This window comes from Rhea americana, unplaced genomic scaffold, assembly GCF_003343005.1.
Source record: "Rhea americana isolate MKP2758 unplaced genomic scaffold, rheAme1 scaffold_47, whole genome shotgun sequence".
NCBI lineage: Eukaryota > Metazoa > Chordata > Aves > Rheiformes > Rheidae > Rhea > Rhea americana.
The window spans coordinates 1,954,814-1,972,940 of NW_028186612.1; the positions used below are offsets into that span (position 1 = coordinate 1,954,814).

The 18,127-nt window shown below is 46.8% G+C and overlaps 1 protein-coding gene across 1 annotated transcript in view; it reads left to right on the forward strand.

The window, feature by feature from the left end:
* The window catches only part of CRYGN (crystallin gamma N), an 8,352-nt gene extending 1,272 nt beyond the window's left edge, over positions 1-7,080 (forward strand). Inside the window, exons 3-4 of the mRNA XM_085316410.1 lie at positions 9-154; positions 6,882-7,080. Of these exons, the coding sequence (XP_085172536.1) occupies positions 9-154; positions 6,882-7,017 (282 nt within the window). The 3' untranslated portion in view covers positions 7,018-7,080. The remainder of the gene's footprint in view (positions 1-8; positions 155-6,881) is intronic.
* Positions 7,081-18,127: the final 11,047 nt, after the last annotated feature.

An 18,127-nucleotide genomic window follows, 5' to 3' on the forward strand; every position in this document is an offset into this window, starting at 1 on the left:
GTCCCCAGCACGGAGAGCATTACCGAATCGAAATATTTGAGGGGACCCATTTCGGCGGTCACAGCCTGGAGTTCACCGAAGATTGCTCCTTCCTGCAAGGACGAGGCTGGGACAAGAACTACGTCAACGCCGTCAAAGTGTAYGGCGACGGCGCGTGAGTAGCCGGCTCCGGGCGGGATTGCAGTCGCCGCGCGGCTCCGGCGTGCAGCGCGGGCTCCCTGCCCCAGCGCCCTCCTTATCGCCTGCCGGACGAGACGCAAGGAAGCCGGTGTCAGGGAAAGGGCTGTCAGCATCGGGGGGGGGGGCTTGGAGCAAGCCTAAAACTGCTAGTGAAGCACGTGGGTTTGAAAGATGTTTTTTGGTGCCTCAGATACTGAGTTGCCAGACAAGAGCTACGTGAAGGGGATGTGATTTTTGCAGGATGACAGCTCGGCACGAGCTCCGAGACACCTTGCTAAGGTGTGCAAAATGAGGCACCTAAAAACGCTCTTCTCTTTTCTCTTTCTTTTTTTCTTTTTTCTTTTCTTTCTCCTCCCCCCCTTTTTTTTGAAAAGTTTCTGTGCCTGGTTCCAAACKCCTCCTTAAAATCCACCCGGCGGGGCGGCTCCCGGCGGCTGGGCCCGGGCAGCCRTCCCGGCCTGCCGGGGGAGGTGGGCAGCTCGGCGCTACGCAGTCCATGGCTTTTGCTTWTCAAGTGGCCTCTCCAAGGCTTGCTGCCACACTAGGAACAGCTTCCGCTCTTCTGACAGCTAAAATTAGGCAGCAGCATCTCACCTCAAAATTAAATTACATCTCGGAGAGACAGCGGCAACKTCCAGTTCAGCAGCAGCAGAGTCAGCAGAGAGCGGCTGTTTGGATTCCCAGTTCCCGCGTTCGGTGAGGGACCATAAGCGTTTGATAACTATGGATCAAAATAGCAGCAGGTCCCAAACCAGGGATCCCCAGTGCCTAGCAAAGGTCATATGAGGAGCAGCTCCGAAGTCAAAACTTTCCATGGAGATGTGGAGCGGTTTGTTCCCCAAATCTGGCCCGGATTAGTGCAGGGAGGCTGCGGCTGGTGGCCGGCGCGGAGAGGGTCTCTCCATCGCTGGTGGTCACGGTGTTTGCACGGCAAAGTCAGTTCCTCTCGGGAGAGGACCTCTCCTCCAAACCAGCTGGAGTCGGGGCTGCCTCCTTGGACCACCGTGCCCGGGAGGTGGCTGCCCCGGCGTGGGGCAGGCTGCTCACTCGCCCGCCGGCCCGGGGGTCGCTCCAGGCTCGGAGAGCGGCGAGAGGGAGAGGGAAGAGAGGAGCGAGAGGAGCGGGAGCGAAGGTGCCCTGCGAGCGCTGCGGCGGGCTGCAGGGGGCCGGCGGTGACACATCTCGGGCACATCCCACCTGTGATCTTGGGCACCTTCTGCCCACAGAGGTTACTTCCCAGACTAGGAAAAATCTGTAGCGTTTTGAGGCTGTAACATCCTGACAGCGAGTGTCATGCAGGATCCCTTCTAACCCAACCCAGAACCTCTCTGTTTTTCCCCCCAAAAAACAGGCTTTCAGCTCAGGCAGTGCTACTTTTTTAAATCCTAAGCTAGCGAGCAGAGCAACCCGCTCCAGGAGGTCGCGACGGCCGGCTCGCAGGCGTCCGCCGGGGACCCCATTAGTGCTGTGCAGGGATGTGGACGGCGTTCGGATACCAGGAGGAGAAACAGCAACACAAAGCCAAGAGAGACTCTGGGAATACTTTGACAAGAGTTTTAGACCTATTATTTACCACGTGTGTCCCTGTAGTAGAGCCTGGAACTTGAGAAATTGGGATGTTATCCAGGAAGTTTCAAGCGCTTAAGCTTTTCAGACRGATTTTTCTCCCTCGCCCCCTGCCACGTATGTAAGGGCCCCGAAGCTTCCCCTCGTGCACGAGTCCGGACTGTTTAGCCGCTTCTGGTATCATTAAATGATTTCTCAAAGGCTTGAAGTAGCTTTAAGAAAGCAAGAAAAATACTGAGAGGACCGTGGACCCTGAAACAACGGTCACTGAAAGTGTGTAGGATCTGTAAATGTTTAATAATTACTTTTGTAATTAAACTGCAGAGGGTCCCACTGGTGGAGGTGCTGCCAYGGAGAGGTGAGACTCAGCAGGGAGCGGGGTGGGAAGAGCTGACCCGGCGGAGACACGAGGGTGTTGAGAGAGCCCGAGGGGTGGGAGGAGATGGCAGATTAACTCCAGCCCTCAGCCTGGTCTTGTTTTACTTGGCTGAACGGAGGAATCGATGTTTTTCTGCAAGATGCACCTTGTGAGGAGAAGAGCTCGGCACAGCTTGGGCCATTTACACCCGCCGCTCCCGCGGGCAGCTGGCGCGGGGCCGCGCGGCCCTCTGCCCTCAGCCCTGGGCCAGCACTTCTCTTTCTTCACGAGAAASGCGGGCCGGGACACGTCCCACGGCTGCGTGAGCTCAGACCGCCTCTGAGGACGCGTCCTCCCAGACACGTCCTCAGCCGTTCGAGGAGCAGAGGAGACAGGGATCGCCGGAGAGGAGCATCAGCCACAGGCTGTTTCCAGCATCTYGGACACTTGCAGGCAGAGAGCCGGCACTGAAATTGGGTCAGTTTTATTTGGCATGCGCTAAAAGCAGATGTGAAGTGGGCTGACCTGCTTTGCTCCTGTTCTGCTCACTTCTAGCAGCGCCCAAGTCTCACCCTGCGTCAGTCTGAGATCGTTGCTAGCTTGTATAATAAATACTGTGCAATTTTCTGCAGATCCATGCATCTCTAACCACTCTCTGGAGTTGGAGAGATTATTCCTGTTTTTAAAAGCCGCAAAGGTGAGATATGTCTGATAAACCCAGGGGAGGAAGGAGAACACGACCAGACGGCCTGCTCTTTCCGTGTCCTTCAGGCCAAGCTGCTGCCGTGGAGACCGASCGGTTCTGTTATCCCCATCAGTGTTATTTCCCCCTACACRATGTCTGTTGGATACGGAAACATTYCCATCCTCTCCAAAATCCGGGTGTGATGTCACGTGCTGCTAAATAGCTGCTGCCTGCACTACCAGCAGGATCAGTGGGAAGCGATGCCGGATCGGCCGGAAACTTGTTCCCGGAGAGAAACGTCTGCCGCCGCCGCTGCACGCCTTGGGGCTGAGGGTGTCCGGCTCCCTCCCTGCCGAGCATTCGGGGCTCGGGAGAGCTACCTCCCCACATGCAGATRGTGATGCCTGAGCTGTTAAGACAGCCCTGGAGATGAGAGCTCTTCCCTCGCAGTTCCTAAGATGTTGCTGCCTACTTTGARGCTGTTGCAGTTTGTGGGGAAAGGAGCTTTGCCATCTGCAGCCCTATTCCCACCAGCAGTGTCTGCTCCAGTATCACAAATGATATAATCCGGCTTTACGTGAAAACATGTGCTGCGTCTCCTCTTCGAAGGCTCAGTCACTCACAAAAGATGATTTAGAAATAGTAACTTTAGAAAGCCGTTTTTTTTTTTTTTTTTTTTTTTTTTTTTTTTTTTTTTTTTTTTTTTTTTAATAGCAGGCCAGACAAGCAGGTCAACCCTTGTTACTTTTTTTTTTTTTCCTTTTACATTCTGGCAGAGAATACCCCATAAAAGGATTTTCTAAACTACAGCAACATGACTTGAAGGAACCAAATCACACCTTTATTCCACTGACGTATTTGAGTGCGTTAGCGTTTGGTAGAGTTCTTGCAGTCAGGCTGGAAATTGCAGAGTGGGAAGCAGACATCGCTGCTTCATCACCATTGGCGCCTGCTGGGCACGGCACCCATCAAAGAGCTATTTATGGAGAACCGACGTACTCGGACAACGCTGAACGTGTATCGTTCAACTAAATGGGAACCTGTAGGACTGCCCTGTTTAAATGGTAACCTACTTCAAGGTTCTCTCATAGGTCTAATGGCTTTGCTGTTTTTTTTGAGCAAGACAGGATGCTTTTCTGGTAGAGATGGTTTAGCCCTGTGCAGGTTATTGGTTTCTTCRTGAGACCTGAAATTCTCTGGTTTGTGGCATACATGTGGGTAAAGAGAACAATATAACATCCTTTCTAGCATGAAAATCCGAGCTGTGGAGTCCGCTGTAAACATCTCCTTAACTTCAGTGTAGTTGAATGTTTGTACTAGTAATGAATTGGGACCAGTGTCCTTCAGAAAGGACAGGCTGAACTACGTTAGGGACAGCACTTGCAGGGCAAGGGAGTCCGTTCACGCCCAAGCTGGCCTGCGTGTGTTCCTGTGTTCCCCATCGTCTCTGCACTCCTTTCTGTCTCTTCCCTTGTGACAAAAACATCTTTTGTATGGAGCCGTGGCAGAACTGAGAGTGGGATTTATTTCAGTAGGAGTCTTTGCTAGTTTTTCAGCRTGAGCAGCTAGTTTTGGCTTATAGGGCCTGGGCTGGTTTCATGTAAGTTTTATTCCAATGTCCTCTGGGTTTATGTGTTAATGAAACACAGTCAAAAGATTTTTGAGGGTWGTTTGCTATGTGCCTGAATCAGCTGAACCGTGCTGGGCTTGAGGACTAGATGGCCTTTTTTCTGGGCTCATGACTAACTTGATTTCCTCTGTTGCTGATGGTCTCAGAGAACGTAAATTTTAGGAAATAAAAGAGCAGCTGAATAAGCCATCTTCACTCATCACCATGTACTGCCAATACACCTCAATCCTTTCAGCTACTCTGCTTTTTCTTTTTCTCTCTCTCTTTTTTCTTTCTTTTCTTTTTTCTTTTTTTTTCCAGCCTTCTCCTAAGCAGAGGAACAAACCAGTGGGCTCTTATCACCAGACCAGTTTGTGCAATCTGCTTCCATTTACCGCAGGGGCCTGTCCAGTTCCCACTACGCAGCAGTGTGATCATGAGTCAAGTGCCTGGAGAGAAACACAGAGGTCCTGAGAAGGACATGGCTGTAATGGGCTGCTCTGCCCCCAAGCACTATGCCCCTGGGTCCTTGARCTGTTGAAAGATGCCCTAGAGCAGAGCAGAACTGGAAGAACTCCCCTGTCCTGTTGGACTACTAAATGTCCTGTGTCCATAAGATRAACATCCCTGGACTACCACCTTGTAGTACTGTCGGTAATGCTGGGTATCCTCAGCAGAAGGGAATGAATGGCAGGTGCGGAAAATGGGCAACAGCTCTTTTCAGGAGTGCTTGAGGGACAGATGGTGAGCTGATGGAGCAGAGAGGCCCATGATTATGTAAAACTATGGAGAGGGATGGCAGTAGAAGAAAGTCATGAGTGCTTCATGAACAAGGCTAGGGTGGAGGATAATTTTATAACTTGTTCTTAATTAAACTGACAAGCTTAGCACTCCTTCTGACAGTGCACAGCAGGATATGCAAAGAGGGACATTTCTACAGGGCAACTTGCCATTATGCCCACATGAGCACTGGGCAGCCTTCGTGCACTGGAAAGTTTCAAGGAAAGTCTGAGGATGACTTTGTAATTCTGATCAGACTATAAATTGATTGCAAAAAAGTGCCAAAGAATGAACTTGTTTGTTTGGCTAAAGCCAAGGCTAAGGATTCAAATGCCTTGGCTGAGCACATTTCAGTGGTGCTGCTTGCTTGTAGAAAGGGGTTGTGGAAGCACAGGCAGCATGATAGAGTGGGATACCATGCAGGTGTGCACCCCCCACAACAGCTGTGTTGGTGCTGCACAAGGCACATGGGAGCAGGGGCCCACCACAGTCCAACTCGGTGTCCTCTCAGAGATAAAAGGATAGATCTAAGTACRTCCAGGAATCTGTAGAGCAGCTCAATTAAATGTCCTAACATTTTGCATTTTCTTTATAATGTCCATGGATGGCTTGATTTACAACTTTTCTCCTAGGCTTGCAGCTTTTTGCCCTGGGTCRGACTCAGATGAGTTTCTCAGCTATTGTTTGACTTTGGAGGCTAAGCAGTCTTTGCCTTGTCTAGTACTTAGCTGAGTTTCTCCTTGGGAATTTCACATACATTAGTTCCCAACCAAAAGCTGAACTCCTAGCAAGTGATAGACTACAAAACCCAAATGATTTTGAAGATTTTGTTTGTGCTCCACTGTCTTTGCTGAGCCAATGGGTGGGACAAATACCAGGGGTCCTTTTAAATTTACCTGTAATCTTGGTAAGAGAAGAACAAGGTAGAGATGAGAATTTCAGCAATGATGGAGTGGAAACTGAGATGTAACACTATTACAGCAATGACATAATTTGGTTAACAGGCATGGGAAATTTAAATAGAGGAAAAAAGTGAAAGTTGTGGCCGAATTAAGACCATGGAATGGTGCAAACTGGAGGAACAAAGGGAAGAGAGAGAAGCAAAGTTTGTCCCTCTTCGCCACCAGAATTGCTGCTGCCTTGGAGACCTTCAAATGGAGGAAGATATCTTAAAGAAACTGGTCAAGCTAGCTGAAGAAGTTAGGCATGCCAAAGTCAACAAGGGTGTTGGTTGATGCATGTATTTGACTATACTCCAAGGGAAAGTGGTAGTTAACTCTGGAGGYAGAGATGAAGTGAAGAAAACAGAGCCAAAACCTGCTCTCTGTTGGAAAACATCAGAGAGAGGCAATTGAGAATTACTAGTAAAGACAGGAGTTTTTTAAAAATGGCTGTAGAGAACCAAAATTCCCATTACAGGAAGGAGGTTCGTTCAGCTGCATTCAATGCTTTTCAGCTGCTGCAGTAAGGACATTTCTCCTTATAGTCCAGAACAGATTTACCAGGGAGCTAAGAGGACCTGTGTCCTTCGTTAGCACTACGTGCATGTTTTATACAGTAAAGCAGCAGCTGGGTAACCTGCTCAGTGCGATCACGACTCACTCTGCTCTTGCCATAAACTGACTGTTCCTACAACAGTGTGAAGGGGAGAGTCCCTGGTCATGGGGGGCTGCCTGAGTAATTTAAGCCTCCTTTGTGTTCAGGTGGGTGCTGTACGAGAAGCCCAGTTACCRAGGCCGTATGTACATGGTGGAGCGGGGAGAGTACAGCAGCTGCCACGAGTGGCAAGCACAGAGGCCCAACATCCAGTCCATCAGAAGAGTCATCAACTACTTCTAGYGGGGCATTTGTCATACCGGTGGTGTCCTGCTGCAAGCCAGGGGCTCTCCTCCCTTCCTGCTTGCTGACACATGGAATAAATTCTTAAACAACATCTTTGGGCTCAAAGTATTTTTTTCCTCTCGCTTGCATAACTCCTTTGTTAGCTTGATTTCCATATTGTGATTTTACTTTTTTATCATGCAGTAATTTATAAGGAGGATGGAGGGGTGATGTGACAGGCCTCTTCCCAGCAGGGCACCAGAAGTGACGGTGACAAGCAGCTCCAGGACACCTCCCTTGCTGTGGTTCTGCTCTGGCAATGCTCTGCCCCATGACTCTCAGTGCCTTGAGAGGGGTCACRTTACGGCACGTGTGTTGTGGGCACGTGCTGCTGGAGGAGTGGGTGCCTGCTCATGCCACGTGAGGACACACATGAGTCTCATGTCAAGATTCAACCAGCTTGCGGGGGCTGTCTGAGCAGGACGTGCTGGTCCTGATGCAAAAATGGCAGAAATCATTGTGCAGCTTCATCTTGACTTAGCTTGATCTTAGATTGGGCAYACATGAAGAAAACATACTGAAAAAATCCCTGCAGGCACAAAACCAGAGCCGTCTTCTTTGCTCCCAGATCTGCAAGCCTTTCTCTGCCAAAATCCACTGACATTTTGAGGGGGAGGCCAGGAGGAAAACAGCCACAGCATTGTCATATTCGGCACCGCGCTCTTCCCCTCTTTCTGTCCCTCGGGTAGCAAAAAGACACTCCCAGCCCATTTCCATCTCCAGTTGTTTCAACGCGCCTGATCCGTGTTTGCTGCTTGGCAGCTCTTCCTCATCCTCCGCACATCGCRGCATGCCAGGATGGTGCCGAGACGCTAGCAGGGCCGGCCTGATTGCTGAATTATTGACCAGTTACTACAGCTTCTGAGTTTCCAGTTGCACTCAGCACCCAAAGTCAAGTAGCCTTCCTTCCGTTAAATCATAAGCCGTGTTCAGTACGAGCTAAGTGGATTCCTGGCTGTTTTATGAAGGATCTCTTATCTGTATCTGTCATATTTAGTCTTTTCACTCGTTACTCTAGAGCTGCTTAGGCTTGGCCGTTTGATGTTCCTTGACAGGTACTGGCATGGTGCCTGCAGTGCTGAACCCGAGCTTCTTCCCTGCCAGGCTTCGTGTTAATCCACTGGAAAGTCGGCCAATCTAACTACTTTCCTCGGCCCTTTGAAGGGATGTGAGTGAGGCTGACAAGCTGCCCAGTATATCGAAGCATGAGGAGCGTGTGGCTTCAGGGCTGCTCTGCTGCGTGGGTTTGCAAGGGAGAAGAGCGGGCAGGGAGGAGCAAGGGACTGCGCTCTGCACCYGAACCAAGTGCGTGCCTGGGAGTAGGGGGTGGTTGGCCTGGTACCTGCCTCCTGGCTTGACATCAGAGCTGGCTGCCTTTGGCAACGGAGGTCTAAGGTATGCTGCTGCTAAGATTCATTCCCTGTCTGCCTTCCCCACTGGTGATTAAAAAAAATGAAATAAAAATGATTTTGTTGCATCTTGGATGCCCAGAGTAGTAAATCTTTTGGCATCTGCAACTTTCCAAGTTCGCTTTTCAAAACCTGGATCAGTTGGTACTTCTTTGAATTTTATTTCATCTTTCAAGTTAAAGCTACTTAACCAGCAACAGTAGTGGGGCAGAACGTATGATGCTCCCATGATGTAGTGGTACCAGAGGTAGAGTTGCATTGGCTGAGGTTTGCCCCAAATGCACGTGATGTGTATGTGTTACAGGGGTACGAGGATAAGGAACTAGGAAAAAACCTACACTATGAATTTAACAACAGCTTGGGTGATGTTTGCCTCACCAGTGATACAAGTGATTATGCCCTCTTGTAAACACCCTGCGGTTTGGATGGCTTCGCCTGCTCAGACCATAGCAGGAGTGCTACAGTTATGCCAGAACAGCTCTGTATTTCAATGGCTATTTCCTCTTTTACTTACCGTGACGTGTGGTCCACTGGAGCCCTAAAAAAAATCTAAGCATCTTTAATRGATTGCAAGGTATCTCTATGTCAGAAAAGAAGACAGGGAAATGATTCATTCRTTGAGTGGGATGCCCAAATGTACAACTCATGCATCAACTCTTGCGTATTCATTTTTTTTTAATTAAATGCAGCTTATGAAAGATTTTAGGAGTCCTTACAGGATTAGCATTGCTCCTGCTTCAGGAAGACTCTAATCGGCTCCTGAGCTCAATGCATTCTATTAAAAGTTAATATTCAGTCATATGCATCGCTCTCTGTTGTGACCTTCTTGCCACTGATCTGTTAAAAAAATCCAACTGTCCCAAAGAAAGACAGACGTGGTACTGTGACTAGTTTTAAAGGCGGACTGCCATTCATTTGAAGCACATTCAGTGTCACAGTGCAGTTTAGGGATGAGGAAGCAAAGGCTTTAAAATAAACCGCAGCTGGAATCCCTGCTGCTCCAAGTATTCCGGGGACGGAAAAAAAGAAAAGAAAAACCACAAGCGAGCAACCGAACGTCCCTGAGAACAACAGGCGGTGCGAGAGCCCAGATCTCGCACACCTCTGCCTCTTGACGCGTGCTGTACACAGCCCGCGTAGGGAACTGTCCCGCTTGGGCTAATCGACCCCGTTAGACCCGTGAAACTGCTGGATGAGTGCAGAGCTCAGCGGCTCGAAACCCCTGGTGCGGGCCAGCCCTCCGACGGGAACACGGGCAGCCCCCCGCTTCCTTAACCGTGCGCGTGTGACTGCGCACGTACACCCGGATGCACAGGCTGACTCAAACGCGCGGGCGCYGCATGCAAGCACGCTTCGTCTGTATGCTTCGAACTTGGGATTGGTTTGCATTTTCTAGCAGATTAATGCTCATTATTTAAGCTGTGGAGGTACGTACGAGCCCAAGTCGTGGACTAAACCCTGCAGTGTGCTAGGAGTTAAAAGCACAAAAAAGGCATTTCCCGGTTAATCTATGCTGCCGTGTGGAGCACTGGTTGTAACCAGCTAGCGTTTAGCCATCTATAGCACATTTTCTGCATGTCCGTAATATGCTTAGAGACCAAATAACTATCATTTATTAGTATGTGATGTCCCATTTATGAACACACTCACAACGCAAAGAGCTAATCTCATGTGCACACTCTGAAAATTCCTCAGTATACAGAAATCTAATGTTCCTAAAAACTGTGAGCAGCAAATTGAAGTCCATCTATTTTTTTTCTAGGTCTGTTGAAACCTAAATAGGGTGAACATGGGCCTGACCCAAACGTTGGTGCTGCAGGAGCATGCATCGCGTTGGCAGCGGGGGGGATGTGGCGCCTGTTCTCTTCCTTTTCCCTCCCCCTCCTTGCTAAATCTGCACTTGTTTAAAGGACAGAGCACACAGCTCCCATATGTATGCTAGTGGTTAGTTTTTTGGGGGTTTTTTTGTTTTTTTTTTTAAAAAGATTATTGACATTGCTCTAGTCTGAGCTGTGAGTTTTCTGTATATAAAACGTAAACGACAAAAATGCCAGCCTGATGCGAAGCGAATATGAGATTGTGCAGTACACGTCATTAAACTGTATGCCTGAATGAGTTCTGCTACGTGCACTGAGGAGGCAAGCAATGGATTAACTAAATTAGAAACTATTCTACAAAAGGCTAGAGATAAAACAAAGATTCAAAATGAATAAAAGGAACAAGTTATTAATTATGAGAGAGAGAACTAAATGAAATCAACTCCAGCTGGAAAGCCAGGAAAGCCCTAATAATCGACATTACTGGGCTTGGCCAGGCTGCTGCAGAGTAATGTTCAGAATAACTCTGAATTACATCTGGCCCCAAAGCAAATATCTCCTGCCAAAACGCCTGTATACACAAATGTCCTTTCTCTGTAGCTGGATAATATGGGAATTTGATGAAATAGTTCTTTTGAAAGAATCCTTGGAAGACATCTCAGCAACTAAAGTAGTTTTTCTTTGCAATATTACCCAGTACACGTATGTATAGCAAAGATGAGGAGGAAACTGCCTGCTGGTCCACTGCTGGGATGTCTGGTGGTGTTGTCAAAGCTCAAATCGAGCTCTACTAACTGCATATACAGCCTAATGAACCACACAACCACCTCCCTTTCCCAGGGAAGTCGGGAGGAGTTACCTTGCCGATGAAGCTGCCCAGTGCTTGCCCTCTCCTGTGCTTTCTTCCCTCCTTCTCCAGAGACACTTACCTGGACCTGGCAGAAATGAATTCACTCCTCAGTGTGYGCTAGAGCTGCACCTGCAGTTTTTTTGTGTAGAAAGTCTCGCCCAGCAGGGACCTCTGTGATTACAGAAAGGCAGTCAGCAGCTTCAAAGGACATCCATAGTCTCTAGGGCCAAGGGGAAAGTCGTGGTTGCTGTTAAAGTCGTGGTAAAAATGTAGAGGGGAAATATCCTGATACTCTGGAAGGATCAACAGCTCCCATGCTTCCTCTGGCTTGGTTTTAGCTTTCTCTTCCCTGTTTTAATAAGGCTAAGTGAAACCTGACTTGTGTCAAAATAGGCTTGCCTTTGAGATTTTTCCATAGGCTCAAATTCTTGTCCTGGAGTAAACCTGATTTAGCTAAAAGTCCTTGCATCATGATATCTGCCTGATGTCATCAGTGTTGCAAGTGGTAATTTCTTTCTGTTTTTGATGTTCAATCCTCTGTTTTATTGTTTTATTATTTATTTAAATCCACCTCCACCGAGCGGGGCTTAGGTAGGCTCAGCTGCTCCGTGTCCTCTTGTTGCAAAAGCAACCGTCCAATCAACTCAGGAAGTGCAATAATGTATCATGTATTTTGAGCTGTTCCCATATTTTCGGGTGGCAGTCAAGGACTCAAACTGACCTTTGTGGAAGAAAATGGAAAAGGACTGAAAYTAGAGGTGTGTTAATTTTTCATAGCGCAACGGAAACACTGAAGAGTAAATTWAAAGGTCTGGCCAGTTGATACCCTGTGTTTTCCATGAATGGCTGATCATCCAGGCATGGTTTAACATAAGTCAGTCTGTAATCAAGTCAAGCTGTCCTGATTTAAGCCTGTTAACATAGGGAGGGATGTACCAGTCTATTCAAACTGTGTGAGAACCAGACATAAAATCATATTGAAATTGTTAATATAAATTCCTCTTTAAATACTACAATCTCTAGCAGTTCATGGTAAGCCTGCACTTTGTGTAGGTTCTGAACCTACGTAGGCGAACCTGYGTTCACCGAGTCCAATATACACTGAACACATCCCCTCAATCACGAAAATTATTTTGCATGCTCCTGCAAGGTCTGGGATTGTGAAGGATCGGTCTCTGCTGTTTTCAGCAATTACTGCAATTATTATTTTATTTGACTCATTGTAGCAGTTTTTGTACCCACTACTTGGTTTCTTTAGCCTGATAYAAACCAGGGTAGATATTTTCTCGTGTGAGTTATTCTCAGTGGTCACCAGTGCTGCTCACAGTCTGTGATGGGATAAGAGAGCAGCGCAGCTCTTCCGGCAAGCCACCACGGCAGGCAAGACAACCCACCCGAGGTCAGCACAGGTTTATTCRTGTTTTGGGGGAGGTGCTGTTAAGCTTTGCTGTTGTTGCCCTCTGATCGTGGTGGTGGGTAAATGATCCTGACTCATAGATAGGCAAGACTCTGGTTTCAGCTGACTTTTCCCTTGCGTTTTTTTTGCTTTGGTGGAAACCAAGAGCTTAAGAAGAGCACAGCAAAAGTGCATCTGTGGATCGAGACTCTTCCTTACACATCATAACAAAGCTGGCTGCCTCAAAAAAAAGAATATTTTCTGTACATGAACCAGTGCTATATGCTCTATATTGTAAGATACTAGCACATAACTGAACCAGTTTATTAGAGGGTAACATGCCTCCCCACYGTAAGCCTAATTCAGTTTTGCAGCGTAGGCTGTACATGAACCCTGTTCTTAAATCATGCTAAAATTTTCAAGAAGACAAAGCACAGGGTGGCCCAGTCCACACGCAGAGCTGACCTGTTAAACTATGCGAGTGCAACAGCTGCTCCAGTAATGCTAGTGGGAACCAAAACTGCTGAGATTTGCAGAGCTTTATGTGCTTGTCAATGGTCTTCTTGGCTGGTAATGCAAGAAGAAAATAATAACATTTGAGTCATCTGAACCTATAATAATACTACTAMTAATAATAATAGGATTCCCAAGGTTTTATTTTGTGTATATCCTGCTATTATTGACTTGCCCTTTGAAATTATTTTTCTGAAATTAATACGACTTCTTTTTTTTTTTCACCGGAGGTTGAGGCCAGATTCATTACCATCAACCTATTAACAAGAGAGAGAAAGAAAAAAGAAAACAAAAACCATTTTGACTTATGAGATTTATCATTCAGGTTCAGGTCTAACAATCTGCATTTCAAAGGTTTCAGGCTTCTTTTTTTAATAAACAATACATAACACTCAGCTCCCTTGACAATAAGAAATTGCACATCCCATTGGAAATAGGGACTTTCTTGACACTGGGAAAGCTTCTGACTGCACTGAATGATTCTTTTTTTCAGCTGCATTCAGACAGTACAGGTTTGGAGACAAAAAAAAAAAGGAAAATCTGGTAAGAATCCAAAACCTCTGTAACAAACCCCCAGGCCTGGGATTTGTCTAATAGTATGCTGTTAAAGAGTTCTTTGGCTGGAAAGAAGTACCAGACAAAGTTTCCCTTGTTCCAGTGCTTGGGGTATTATTTTCTTTTTCTTTCTGTTTTAAATTGGCATTTGAATCTTTAGCACAAACTTTCTGCCAAGGAGATGGAAGCTCAAGGAGAAGGCATGACAGCTAGGTCACCAGATTCTCCAGGCTTGCACCAGTTTCTTACAGGAGGTGTTCTTTCCCCAACACTTTGTAGCAGGAGAGAATGATAACAATAACAGCAATAACAGCATTCAAATCAGCGATCTTTCCTTTTGAAGAACAAATCATCCCTTGAAAAGAAAAAGCAGAGCACTTCAGCTTGTGTGCAAAAGGCACAAAACTGTCTCTGGAGGTTTCRGTCTCAGCTCTTCGCTGTTCTTTTGCTGGGTGTAGCAATGACAGGGAAGCTCTGATTTCCCAGTTGCAAAGTATGATTTCCCAACGTTGAAGGCAGCCAGTGCCAATTAGTGTGAATAAGGACAGTCCTGGAGCTGTGCACTGGCTACTGCAGCCTGTCCCAGGAGCTGGCGTAGGATACTTGTGCAAAACYGGCTTATCAAGTGAGCCCCGCAGTYCCATTAAGGTTGATCAGCATGATTGGACRCATGGATTTATTGAAGCTAAGTAGCTGGCACACAATGAGTATGTGTTCCTGACTGGTTAAAAATCAGTCTTCACATTGCCATTCCTGTGCAAGAACTCCATGACTGCGTATTTCAGTAGTGCCACTGAAAAATAGCTATTGGTTTTATCATTTCAGTGGTTTAGTTGTGGAATTTAGACTTAAAARGAGGAGAGGAAAATCCCAATGCAAGGTAAATAGCATCTCCTCTATCCTGATTCTTTCCTCATGCCAYGTCTGTGCCGTGATGAAACCCTCTGGGATTTCATCTCAAGGCCTTCAACGTCAGACAGCCAGTTAGGCTGTGTAGAATGCTGGTTTGATATACACGGCATATCAAATTATAGGCTGGAAACGAATCAAAGTCATTGCTTTGATCAGCTTTTACTCCTTTCCTTCACCAATATGGGAAGCGGGAGAATGAGCACCTTTCTCATCAGCAAATGGCAATGGAAACCATAGCCAAATTTAGAGGGGAGAGAGGAAAAATGTATTCCCTAAGGCCAATACCCTTAGCTAATATAATTGGCTTGGTTCCATCAAAATCAGTAGTGGGTAAAACTGGGCTCTGACTGTTTTGCTTCCTCATTGCTGGCCAGGCCTAGCGGGGACTGGAGGGTTAACAGCACATAGGCTGGTCTCCTTTGTATTTATGCGTATGACCATAAGTAATGCATATTTTGAGCAAATGCATCCAAAATGAGCAGATCTGTGTGAGAGATGGATCACTTACAGAGCAGAACAGGAAGAGCCTGCAGCTGTCTTCCAAGAGCATGGAGCGTTTTTTTTTTTTTTTCTCGAGGTCCTAGTGCCGTTCTCGGCATATCCTGAGGCTCAAACACTTAATCAGCATGATTATCATCACACACATGCTGCCAGAGAGTTTGATTTGCACATTTACATTCTTTACTAAATTAATAACCTTTCCCAAATCCCATGATGTTCAAGCCACTGTCATAATTCTTCCAAATTTTGGATGGTTTTCCTGCATGTTTGGGGTTTGGCACTTCTGTAGAGAGGTGTAACAAGAAAAGTGATTCACGGGAGAGCATAAGATAGAGCAGGCAGCTCGGTCTGATTTAACGAAGGCCTCATTCTCCTGAGGCTAATGCCTGACCATGGTACGAACAGATGCAGCAGCTCCTATTGCTTTCAAGGGGAACTTTACCTGCTTAGCATGAGGGAGGGAGTCTTGTCCCCCAAACAAGCAGGAGTTTTGCCAAAGTGACAAAGCCGCAGGGAAGTTTTCTGGGTCTGTGTGTTTTTATTGTTCTTGCATCTTTGGGTAAGTGAAGCTCTGCTGCCTTGCTATAGCTTTTATTTTGGGGATGTTCATGCCCAAATGCTCTGACTGCCCACTCTGCCATGGCCCCAGAGGTCCCTGCTGCTGTGTGACACCAGTTTGGGTTGCGAGTTATGCGGATACCTCAGACGCACCATCCCTTTCAYCAGCCTCCGCAGCATATCTTTGGGCACAGTAAACAATCAGCAGCTTGTGATCAACTCGGCTAAACCTCACCATCCTGGTTTCAGAGCACAGGCTTTCTTTGCCCCTTTTTGGAAGTGGGACAGGGAAGACTAGGTGCCCCGGGCCTCCACAAGCAGTGCTGAGCCCCAAGGCACTCCGGTGCTTTACGTGCATCCTTTCCTACAGCTTCCTCTTTGCGGATGTATGCAGAGCTACTGTAAGAGCTTTGCAAGAAATGTATAAATGCTTTCACGTTTCTTCTTTGCCTTGGCTTTCAATTTGTGCTTGAACATCACCAGAATATAGCACTGAGCCTTCTAAGGAGCCCAGGGTCCTCTCCCTCCCTTTACAGTCTTGATTCTTGGCTTCTCCTCTGAATCACAAAATGTCCCTTTCCCTGCAGCCAACTCACTGCTCTTTCTCCTGTTTCTTCTTCATTTCTCTCTCTCTTTCTCTTAAATAGTTGGCAGGAAGCCCTTTCTTTCATAACTTCCAGCCTTTTTTGCCAGGTGACCCTGTGAGTAATCTCCCCCAACAAATAAGCAAAGGCCTGGTTAAAGGACCACTTCTGGTAGAAATAATATTCTTCTTTTGAACCCCTTCATTAGTCTCTCCATTGGATCTCTCAGGCAAACAACATGAAATCTTGATCATCTGTGTACCCAGACCAGAGATGGCTCAGTAGGCACGTTCGTTTGCTTCTTATTCCCACCCCAGTGAATGGCTCTGGAAAGAAGTTAACCTCTCAAGGCCAGGAAAGAGTCAGAAGACTTAATAGCTTCAGTGATTCACATGTAATATTCCACATAGTGGCACAGCAATTGCCTTTATTCTCCAGAACTACTCACACTTTTTTTTTTTTTTTTTTTTTTTTTTTTTGGTTAAGTTTCACCCAAAAGGCATTTTAAATGTCACGGTTTATATCCCAGATGAATTTCACTTGAGAGTGTTGTTGCTAAGACAGACCATATTGCGGCATCAATTTTTAATCAGACTGTTCCCTCAAACTCAACAGGGAGTTCTGCCTGAGATCTGCTGGAGGTATAAATCAAGAAGTTGTGCTGTTAGCATTTTTTATTACTCTATGCCTCTCCATGAAAGAAAAGAGAGATTTTAACAGAAAGAAATATTAAATATTACACCATTTCTCAAAGGATCTGTCTACTTTACACCCGTAACTCCAAGCAGAATCAGGCCTCCTTTGTTTTTCCTTCCAGTGCTTAGACGCTGGGTTTGGTAGTCCTGACATTTGACCGGCGAGGAGCAGGATGCTTGACCTTGAAGTCTGGCACGTGGGCCGTGTGTGGGTTGAGGGAATCAGCARACTGCTCCTCAGCCATCGTCCTTCTGACCATGTCACGCTGCTCTTCRCTCTGTCTTCCAGGACAGAGCAACTCTCTCAACCTCCAGGCCCCACCTAACCCTTTGCACTGGACTTGGTTCAAGTCTGCACAGAGTGTATCAGTGCATTGTTTTTGTGGGCAGCTGGAAAACCTCAGGAATGAGTGGAAACAGACGGTTACAGATCAGCTAAATTGCACTCTCTCTCCTCACGACAGAAAGAGACTCCAGTCGAGGTGCTTTCTTAAAACAAGAATAGGATGAACATAAGTGCAAACTTTGTGGGGGAGGAAGAAAGGAGAACAGAGATGAGGAAAGATCTGTTCGTGAAGCAAGCCGTGGGGTATGTTCAGGAAATGAAAGCAGACTGTCATCCCATTAGGTTATCTGTCATGCTGTGATCAGTGCATGGCAGCTAACTTCCTTGTCCTACCATATAGCTGCCTCTTTGTGTCTCCACAACTACATTAGCCACCGTCTAGTCTTTCACACTTAGGTTACGGCATTGATTTCGTCTGGATTTTGCTTGGCAATGGTACTGTGTACCCGATGAGAATGTTGCAGCGTATTCCAGCTCTACCAATCCCAGCAGCAATGACTAAGGGAGTTAGAGCTTGTTCTCTGGTGAGCCCACATTTACTCATATGATGGATCAAAATGTTCCTGCTGGCTAGAGGTTGTTGCAGTGCACAGTTTCTGCAGGCAAACCTACATTAGAAGCAAAATCCAGTCCTAAGTGCAAGAGTATTTGTGAAGATAGAGCCCCATTTTTGTGAGGTGCTGCAGAAACACACCTTATACATAAAGACTGCTAAAAAATAAAAGAATAGGCACATCATTTGAATATTTTCTATATGGATCCAGCCTAGGATGCTGCATTTGTACAGCTCAAGCTTCAGAAGTGTTAGTAATCCTCATTGCAGGCTGAACGTTTAGGCTTGTATCCTTCTCTTCACCCTAGATCACCTAGGATGTATTTGATGGTGAGGAATGACAAAGAACAAGAGTGGCTATAAAMAATCTCTGGCAGAG